At 37.0% G+C, this 10,822-nt stretch overlaps 2 protein-coding genes across 2 annotated transcripts; both read right to left on the bottom strand.

The window, feature by feature from the left end:
- Positions 1-762: 762 nt before the first annotated feature.
- Positions 763-1,883, bottom strand: LOC137728173 (uncharacterized). The gene is made up of 2 exons (XM_068467041.1): positions 1,734-1,883; positions 763-1,338 (listed from the first exon to the last, which is right to left on the bottom strand). Exons 1-2 carry the CDS (start codon positions 1,881-1,883, stop codon positions 763-765), a joined length of 726 nt encoding a protein of 241 aa, XP_068323142.1.
- Positions 1,884-4,174: 2,291 nt separating this feature from the next.
- Positions 4,175-5,246, bottom strand: LOC137728172 (uncharacterized). Its single transcript, XM_068467040.1, has 5 exons — positions 5,037-5,246; positions 4,749-4,920; positions 4,554-4,630; positions 4,291-4,484; positions 4,175-4,232 (listed from the first exon to the last, which is right to left on the bottom strand). The coding sequence occupies exons 1-5, from the start codon at positions 5,244-5,246 to the stop codon at positions 4,175-4,177; spliced, it is 711 nt and encodes a 236-aa protein (XP_068323141.1).
- Positions 5,247-10,822: the final 5,576 nt, after the last annotated feature.

The following is a 10,822-nucleotide window of genomic DNA, read 5'->3' as shown; positions in this document are numbered from 1 at the left end:
ATATCAAACTTCCACCCATGTTTGTAACTTTCTTTAACAGTCATGCAATTAAAAACTAAATCCTCATCATTGTGATGGAAGGTACCATAAGACACAAACAAACAAACAAAAACGACTCTTCTTTTTTTTTTTTGTATTTTCTCAAGCTTTTTCTAATTTTTTTCAAAATTTTCGGATTTTCTGTTATAGGATACATTAAAACACTTCAAAACACAATAAAAACACTTAAAAACTGTGAGTAACAAAGTCATGAAAGCATCCATTAACCCCCCCCCCCAACCCCCACACTTAAACCAAACATTGTCCTCAATGTTTCAAACATAGATTCACACACAAACAATTAAACAGCACAACTAACAAACATGACAATTATGGCAAGGTAAAAACAATAAAGAGTAGGGTTAAGGAATACAAATTTGGTTTTGGAGCCGGAGATTCTTAGGTCTTCTTTATTTAAATGCATGAATTGCCTCCCAAGAAGCGCTTGCTTTAACGTCTTCTAGCCGGACGATACCTCATTTTAAGCTCCCTTAGGGTCCACAGCATGGAAAGGTACATCCTTCACAACATGCTCCTCAAAATACTCATAGTAAGGCTTCAAACTGTGTCCATTCACTTTGAATTCATGTCCTGTCTTTAAACTTTGAATTTGGACTGCACCATAAGAAAAGACATTAGTAACAAAAAAAGGACCAACCCATTTAGAACGCAACTTACCCGGAAACAATCAAAGGCAGGAGTTGAAAAGCAACACTTTCTGCCCTACAAGAATGTCTTACTACGAATCATCTTGTCATAGAATGCCTTCGTTTTCTCCTTGTAAATATGAGCGTTCTCATAAGCCTCGTTCCGAATCTCCTCAAGCTTATTCAATTGAAGCTTTTGATGAAGACTAGCTACATCTATGTCCATATTGAACGTCTTAACTGCCCAATGAGCTTTGTGCTCCAACTCAACCAGAAGATGGCACGATTTCCCATAGATGAACCAAAATAGAGACATCCCAATTGGTGTTTTATAGGCTGTATGATACGCCCACAATGCATCATTCAAACGCAAGCTCCAATCTTTCCAAGTTGGCCCAACTATCTTCTCCAAAATCTGCTTGATTTCTCTACTAGAAACCTCGGTTTGCTCACTTGTTTGAGGATGATAAGGTGTTGAAACCTTATACGTGACATTATACTTCTTAAGCAGTGCCTCGATGGTTCGATTGCAAAAATGGGAACCCCCATCACTTATAAGTACTCTTGGCATTCCAAATCTGGCAAATATGTTAGTTTTGACAAAATCTGCAACCACTTTGGAATCATTAGTACGGGTGGCTTTTGCTTCCACCTATTTCGATACATAATCAACCACAAGTAAAATATAGTTGAAACCATGAGATGAAGGAAAATGACCCATAAAATTGATACCCCAAACATTAAAAATTTTGAAAGAAAAGATAGGGGTTTGCGGCATTTGATCTTTTGCACCTATATTGCCCGTTCTTTGACAACGATCATAAGTCATACAAAAAGTTCTAGCATCTTTAAAGATAGTAGGCCAATAAAATCCACATTCTAAAACTTTAAAAGTTGTTCTTTAAGTGCCAAAATGACCTCCACATGCATACGTGTGACAGAAAGTTAAAATTGAATTAAACTCAGATTCATGCACACACCTACGAACAATCTAATCATGGCAATATTTCCACAAGTACAGTTATCGGCATACCATGGCTCATTTACCTCATTGGACAACAGCTGCTTGTCTGGGAATGCTTCTAGGATGGGTAATGGCTCCTCATCGTGTACCAAACGGCTCAAGTGGTTAGCCACCACGTTCTCACTTCCTTTCTTGTCCTGGATTTCGATATCAAACTCTTGGAGAAGAAGCATCCAGCAAATAAGCCTTGGTTTGGCTTTCTTAGTGAGTAAGTATTTCAAAGCTACATGATCATAATAAATGATGACTTTAGTTCAATTGAGCATCATTCAAGATCCGAGATGCATAATAGATGGCATGTGGCTACTTGGTGTTCCTTTGTCCCAAAACAACCCCTAATGCATAATCTGAGGCATCGCACATAAGCTCAAAAGGAAAACTCCAATCTGGTGGAACTATGATGGGTGCCGAAGTGAGCATCTCCTTGAGATGCTTGAAAGCCTTCTCACATTCTTCATCGAACACAAATGGCACATCCTTCTGTAGGAGTCAGCAAAAAGGTGTTGAAATCTTCGAGAAATCTTTGACAAAACATTTATAGAATCCTGCATGTCCAAGGAAAGAACAAACCTCTCTCACAGAATTGGGAAAGGGTAAGTAGCGTACAAGATCTATTTTCGATTTATCAACTTCAATTCCCTTTTCTGAAACTATGTGGCCTAAACCTATGCCTTGTTTTACCATGAAGTGACATTTTTCTCAATTTAAAACAAGGTTAGTTTCAATGCATCGTTTCAAGACAGTGTTCTAAAAATTGGCCTAGGCGCTAGGCGGTGGCCAATTGCCAGGATTAACGCAAAATCGGGACAAGGATTAAGCGGGCGCCAAGGCGGCCTAAGCGGCCCTTGGGCGGCCTAGGCGGGCGACTGGGTGGCCTAGGTGGTCTGGGAATTTCAATTTTTTCTGTGTTCAAACTTCAGAAAGGATGAATGCTTCTGGTCTGTGTTTACGAACAAGAAGAAGATGAGAGAATTAGTTTCTCTTTCTTCTTTCCACACCCACATGATTACTTTTAAACTATTTAATTTATTATTATTTTTTTTTTTGTTTCTGTCCATTCAAGTTTGGACAACTAGTCTTGACTTTTCTTAAAGCAAAAAGGTTGTTAGGCTATTAATGGAGCACTCATCTTTTCTAGGACAAAGGGCAGACTAGCTGCCATCTACAAAAAATTAATTTTTTTCTCATTAAATAAACATTGACTGTCAGGCTATCAGTTCATGGCATCAAGTGCTATGGATTTTTTGGACTTGTTAAATACGCATTTTATTATTCTTTTACTATCTTATTCAGGGATTTCATACAAGTATAATTTTTTGTAAGTATTAGTATACACTTATTTACAAGGTACATAAGAAATTTACCTAAATCCTCCTAGGCCACCTAGACTCTGCTTAGCCGCCTAGGCGCTAGGCACCAGTCCGCCGCCCGATTAGTGCCTAGCATTTTTTAGAACCTTGTTTCAAGATTAATTTGAGATCAGCAAAACAATCATCAAATGAGTCACAAAAAACACTAAAATCATCCATGAAAACTTCAATAATCTTCTCAACAAAATCTGAAAAGATATTTACCATGCATCTTTGAAAGGTGGCTGGTGCATTACATAAACCAAATGGCATTCGATGATAAGCAAAAGTACAAAATGGACAAGTAAAATTAGTCTTTTCTTGATCATCTGCTATAACAATCTGATTATATCTCGAATAACCATCAAGAAAGCAATAAAAAGAATGATTGGCTAACCTTTCAAGCATTTGATCAATGAACGGCAAGGGGAAGTGATTTTTCCTTATGGTGGCATTGAGCTTTCTATAGTCAATGCAAACTCTCCAACCTATTTGGATACGAGTAGCACAAATTCATTCTCTGCATTCTTTACCACAGTGACTCCAGATTTCTTTGGAACAACTTGAACCGGTGAAACCCAACGACTATCCAAAATTGGATAAATCACTCCACAATCAAGAAGCTTGATAATCTTTTTTTTCACAACTTCCATTATTGGAAGGTTGAGTCGACGTTGTGCCTCTCAAGTTGGTTTAGCCCCGTCCTCTAGAAGTATGTGATGCATGCATGTTGTAGGACTAATTCCCTTAATGTCGGCTAAAGTCCATACAATGGCTATTTTGTACTCTTGCAACACCCGAACTAGTTTTTCCTCCTCCATTACCGTGAGTGATGAAGAGACTATGACGGGCAAAATCTCTTTATCTCCCAAGAAGACATACTTCAAATGATTCGGTAATGGTTTATGCTTGAGGGAAGGTGCGTGAAACACTAAGGGTAACAACTTATTAGTAGAAACGGGAATTGGAATTGGGATTGGAGGCTTACCAATATGTTGTGGCAAGGGTTCAAGGGCAGCCACCATCTCGGCCACTTCTTCACAATTGGGCACGGTAAGGAGGTCCTCATTTTTTGCCATAAGTGTGCATAGGTTCTGCCCCTTGGTCTTTGAGTCTCATTCTTCTTGTAATGGTTGTTTCAAGGGCATCCCCATTTTGGCCTTCAAGGTATTCCTGTGCCAACAAATCGAATACATTAATAGAAAAACAAGAATGATTATCTTTAGGATACCTTATAGCTTCGGAAATGTTAAAATCAATAATCTCGCCATCAAATTCCACTGTTAACGTCCCCTTGAACACATCTATCTTGGTGTAGGCTGATTTCATGAAAGGTCTCCCAAGTAGGATCGGTAATGGTGCAGAATGGGTCGAATCTTCCATGTCAAGCACATAAAAATCTGCTGGAAATATCAAGTGGTTAACCTGCACCAAAACATCTTCCAAAACTCATTTCGGATATGCATTAGAATGATCAGCTAATTGAATGATAACATCATCATTTTTAAGCTCTCCTAGGTTCATAGATGCATATATAGAGTAAGGCAGGCCATTAATGGAAGCACCTAAATCTAGCATAGCATGTTCAAACATAGTATTGCCAATAACACAAAGGATTGTGAAACTACCTGGATCTTTACATTTAGGAGGCAGTTTTCTTTGTAAAACTGCTGAAACATTCTTACTTACCCGTACTACTTCCTTGTTCGAAATCCTTTTCCTTGTTGTGCAAAGCTTTTTTCAAAAATTTAGCATACTTTGGAACTTGCTTGATTGCATCGAGGAGTGTGATATTGACTTGTACTTTCCTGAAGGTTTCTAGAATGTCTTTTTCATTTTCTTCTTTCTTAGATTGCTTGAACTGCTAAGAAAAAACACATTTGGTGGACTAGGGTTAGAAATAATTGAATTTGAACCTACCTTACTTGAGTTAGATGGCTTGTGGTCCTTAGGTAGCTGTGGCAAGGGTTGTCCTACCCTTGTCGTGGTTTTGGCATCCTCCTCTTCCTCGAGCAGCAGCTTTTCGTCCTCATTTTGACTTGATTTGGACGTTTGTGGGGTGGTTCCAACCTCTTTGCCACTTCTCAACGTGATAGTCTTAGCGGTTTCAAAACCTTCATTCAGATTCACAAAGGTTGAACTAGGTAGTTTAATTTGTTCCCTAAATTGTCCCATGAACTCCGCCATCTGCCCCATTTGATTCTTTAATTCGCCCATCTCCTTGGCTTGGTTTTGTAAGCCCTACGTCAAAGAAGTTAGTACTTGAAGAATTTTATATTATCCAATGACGAACCTGAATTTGTTTGGGCAGATTGTGGTGAGAGTTGTGGTGGTGCGAATGGCCTTTGGTAAAGTCCCGGAGGTGGTTGTCTATATCCGCCTTGTTGATGAGTTTGTTGAGGTTCCCTCTACTTCATATTTGGATGATCTCTCTAGCCCGGATTATAGGTGTTAGAAAATGGGTCATGCCTTGGTTGATTTTGGCCTTGATATCCTATGGCATTAGCACTTTCCCATCCTCTATTCTCTATCAATTGAGGACATTAATCATTGGAATGTCATTGCATAATGCACACGCCATAAACATTTGCTCCTTGAACTTTCGATCCATTAACAACCTGTGACACAAGAACAATGAGATTTGCCAATTGAGATTGAATTTCGGTAATTGCACTTACCTCATTCACTTAGGTTTGCCGTGGTGGGTCCCTTGGTCTAACTCCCTCGTATTGTTGTGCATTCAAGGCATGATTGGCTATTAGGATCTGTAGCAATTGGGGTTTTGTTAGCCAAGCACCACCTGCCGAAGCATCTAGCATTTGTCTTTCAATTGGAAGAAGTCCTTCATAGAAATATTGAATTAGAAGCTCTTCCTTCATTTGATGTTGTGGACAAAATGCAACTAAAGTCTTGAAACACTCATAATACGCTGGAAAGAATTCTCCTTGGCCTTGTTGAATTCCAAAAATTCTCTTCCTCAAAAGAATGACTCTTGAAGTTGGGAAGAATTTCTCTAAGAATGCTTTCTTCATACTTTCCTACGAAGTAACGGTTCCAGGTGCTAATTTAAAGAGCCAATCCTTAGCTTTTTCCAAAAGAGAGAATGGAAAGGTTTTCATCGTCAAAATATTCCCATCCATGTTGATTGGTGTCATGCTCGAGCACGTCACTTCAAATTCCTTCAAATGCTTGTTCGGATCTTCCATAGATAGTCCATGGTATTTGGGAATATGATGCAGCAAACTAGACTTCAATTCAAACTCATCGGTCTTGCCCGGAGCTACGCTAGGTTATTGAATGCAAATATAGGCTATTCAATGAAAATAGGCACATCAATGTGCAATCCCGAGGCTGAAAGTTCCTTGATTGTTTGATTGTCCACCGCCATGTCCTGTTCTTCCTCCTCTTCTTCTTCAAATTTGGATTCAGAGCTAGAACTAGGTAGATTGGGTTCTGGTTGCTTCCTCTTCCTTCTCAAAGTTCGTTCAAAATTGTCGTTAAACTCCAATATATGTGCACAAATAGGTTGAGAACGTTGAGTCATAAACTAGTACCTAAAACAAAGAAAACAAAACAAAACAAAACAAAACAAAATAAAATACACAAGAAAAGAAAAACAGAAACAAATGGGAGATTAGCAATTTTGCTAATCCCCGGCAACGGCGCCAAAATTTGATGTGATATAAACTAACACACAAATTAAACCCTTTTTAGATAGTTGTAGTATATGAAAGTAGGGATCGTTCTAGGCTGGGGATTAGAAGGGATGCTAATCCACACTAATGAGACTCAAAAACATAAAACTAGACTCAAACAACTCAAAACAAGCTAAACTAACTCCAATAACACAAAACTAAGTTAAACTGACTCAAAACAAGAACTAGAAAGAAGTTTGGACAAAAACTAAACTAAACGACTCAAAATACTAAATGGGGGTTGTTTTGACGAATTCTAACTAAAACTAACAAGATTGCAGAAATAAACTAAAGGTTGCACGAAATTGGGTGAATTACAAGGTGAAAAGCTTGTTGGAAATATGCCCTGAAAGTCAATCTTTAGAAGAAACCTTTCAGGACAATGTAATGATGTATATATGACTCTTATACATCGGAAGGCAAAGATACTAATTAGGACTATCTCAATGAACGAAATATGTCGTAAATAATGAATCCATGGACAATGGATTGATGGAAGAAGTAATCTAATGATGATTAGACTACAGAGACCTTCTTCTCATAACCATTATGTCCAAAAAGGTTCCTGGTCATAGGATTGTCGGAGGGATACTGACAATGCATAGACCGGTACATACTATGTCTGCTTCAAATGGAAGGATGGAAAGTCTCATCCCATTCGTGTAGTGACACTAAGACAAGTATGTAGGTGCTCATTAAGGGAATGAGTTCACTGAACACAATCTAACGAGAGTACTTGCATGGAGGTCTACTCACATGTCAAGCAAGTAACTCTGAAGGTTGGAATAATGTAAGTAATCCTTTGACCTGAGACATCATAGATGTCTAATGGTTAGGTCCTTGATCTTTGATCATGTCAAACGACATTCCATTGGAGTGTCCACGACATTGTTGGGGTTAAGGTATCTAAACATGTAGGCATGTGAATGATCAACAAGGAATCTCTGATCCTCGTTATGAGAGGAAGAATACTCTGAGATATGATTCGGGAATCTTCGGCCGAAGTCTTGAGCGTAATAAAGGAAAACGTTCCTATGCGACTCAATTGAATCATATAAGAAAGCATAATCACATTAGGGGTTTGACATAGTATATCCATACCCTAGTGATGTGATTGAGAGTATTGTTTTAGAGAAGGATCGAATTACATTGTAATTCCAACTGAATAGGTTCTCCGAATGAACTTCCACATTAGCTTGGGTAGCCATGATATATGTTTAGATGTCACTCATGGCTTGTGAGTTCTTCTAGATGATTAAATGTAGTCATCAAAGAAGAAGGTGAATTAAAAGTAAGTTTTAATTCACTAAGTGGATGGATTAAATATAATCAATTGGATTGGTGCCAATCACCTCACTGCCTTGCTAATTAGAACCTAAAAGATTGTTCACCAATACACTCTTGTAGTGAGTAACTAATGGATGATGGAAATAATTAATTGGATTAATTAAGTGTTGTGATTAATTTAGAAAGTCTAAAGAAATCATAAAAGCGATAAAAGATCGTTTTGGGCTTAAAGAAATGTTCGGGTTTAATTGGGCCCATTGGGCCTAAACCCATTGGGCTTTTATTCAAGCATTGGATGACTTGAAATAATAAAAGCCCAAGGCCCAAACAACACTAAGAAGGCCGGCCAAAGAGAGGGAGAGAGAAGGTCAATTGTTGACTTGTTTCTTTATGTAATAAAAGGAACTTTATAGTGAAAGTTTCATAGGGGGTTTTTTGTGTGTTCAAAACAAAAAAAGAGAAAAGAAAATAACTCTCTCTAACACTCAAAGGGCCGGCCACCATAGGGGGATTTTTAGCTAATCATCTTATCACCCCTTTGGTTATTCCTTCATCCTTCTTACTACACTAGTGGGTGAGGATCTTTAGAGGTTTTCAATTTTGGAAACTTGAAGAGGACCTAGGAGCACTCATTCTCAACAAAGTGGAGGAGGCAAGGAGGGAGGCTAGGCTCAAGGAGTTCAAGAAGCAAAGAGCTTGGAGGTGGTCCACCCTTGGTCTAAGATCTAGATCAAGAGGTATAAAACTACTCCTAAACTTTGTTCTTCAATAAATTGTTTTTGATGCATCATAAATAAACCTATGAATCTTGAAGGGGATTTTCATGACTAGAGCTTTGATGTTAATTGATGACATGCTTCCGTTGTTTTCGTATATAAATTTTGAATTGTATATGCATGCTAGTCAATAGAAATCCCACATAAATCTCATATTTTCCCTTCAAGTGGTATCAAAAGCCAAAGGTTTATATTTGATGTGTCCTTTTGGATTTTATGCATATGGGTATTAATTTTATGTTTGACATATTAGTTCTTCATTCAAAGTATGTTTATCTTTTGTTTTTCAAATGTTGAAAAATTGTGAATCAATAGTTGAAAATGATATGTATGCAAAAGGTGTTTTGGATGCATGAATGAAGAGTGAGTTTAGAACAAATTTTGGGGTTTTGAATCATAGGGAGGGCACGGCAAAAGGGGATTTTTTTGGCTATGTGTTTGTGTTTTGTTTTGAACCTCACACACACACTTTGAAGCTAGAAAAATGTGTTCTTGAAGTTCTTGGTTATGTTCTTGGTGTTCATGGTTTTGTTTTTTGAAAATAGTTTTATTTAAGTTCATAAATTGTTTTATGGATTTGGATGATATTCTTATCATCAATATTTATTACAAAAGGTTTTTTCAATCCTAGACTTCTTTAGGATATTTTAAAACTTTTTCCCTAATTTCCTTAAAGCAAAATCAAGTGCAAGCATAATTTGAATTCTTTTTCTTCTTTATGTTGAAATAATGCAAGGTGGGTGAGACCTACCCACCTCCCCCTTCATATGGCCGGCCAAACTCAATGGATTTCCCACTTGAGGGTCCTTTTGTAATCATGAAAAGTTTGGTTTTACTTTTAGTATTTATGGTTTGACCCCTAACTTTTTCATATTTGCATTTAGACCCCTACTATTTAAAAATTGAAATGTTTGATTTTAATTTTGTTTAATGTTTAAACTCATCATTTAATTATGCCCATATGCACTAAATCTAATTGATTATGTTGCATTCCATTTAATCATTTAATGTGATTAAGTAATTAGAAAATGGGTGACTATGGACTTATGCCTTAAACGATAATTGAGCTACGAGAATAAGGCGCTAAACTCAAATTGTTTGAACCTTGGGAATGTGTTTTAATTTCTATTTCAATTGGACCTTATCATGTTTGACATTAATCTATCTCTCCCTCTTAGTATGTGTAATTTGTAGGAATTTGTACAAATCGGTTTGTAATTCTTATTACTTCTTAATCTCTTTTAGTTAGTTGATTCCCTCTAGTACTAGACTAGAGTTTCTTTAACTATTGGTAAGGAGACATATTTAAAAGAGGGTTTTGACATGAGATAAAAAGATTAAATGGGTCCAACGCCCTAATTAGCAATGAATCATTGTCTTTCATTTCTAATGGCTCAATCAAAAATGTTTTAATTGAATTGAAAGCACGTAATTAAATTGACACAACCTCCCCGAGATCTTATTCAACAATGTTGGCTCGTTGTTGAATTAACCAATAAGTCCATGGTCATCCAAGAGCCTAAGATGACTATAAAGTCCAATTTCAAGGGAATGCAAAAACCGTAGTAGTAGTAGTTACTTCCAATATTTGAAAAATTCATTTTTTGATATTGATTTGTTTTTTCTCAAAACAAATAGTGGGAGTATCATACGCTACTAAACTATAATGAATACAATTAGTAGTTATATGTATCTCCAATATTTTGAAAAAAATGTTTTGATATTGATTTGTTTTATGAAAACGAATAGTGGGGATATTGTATGCTACTAATTTCATTAAACTTTGGACTAGTAGTTATAATAGGACACAATTTATTTGAATGTGTTTAAATAAATAAAATTGATGAGACCTTAAAATCCCTCAACCAAATACAATATTAAGTTGAAAGCGTAAGAGTGCTTTGAACACTTTTTTCGTGGCCTTCCACCATGGTAGGCTCCAATCGTTTATGACTTGTACACCGCCTTCACCCTATCATGGGGGAGTGCAAAGTGCATGCTTATA

The sequence above is a fragment of the Pyrus communis genome, chromosome 3 (assembly GCF_963583255.1).
Source record: "Pyrus communis chromosome 3, drPyrComm1.1, whole genome shotgun sequence".
In the NCBI taxonomy this organism is placed as follows: Eukaryota; Viridiplantae; Streptophyta; class Magnoliopsida; order Rosales; family Rosaceae; genus Pyrus; species Pyrus communis.
The sequence above is the reverse complement of the archived record's forward strand: the minus strand, read 5'-3'. Positions and strand labels throughout refer to the sequence as shown.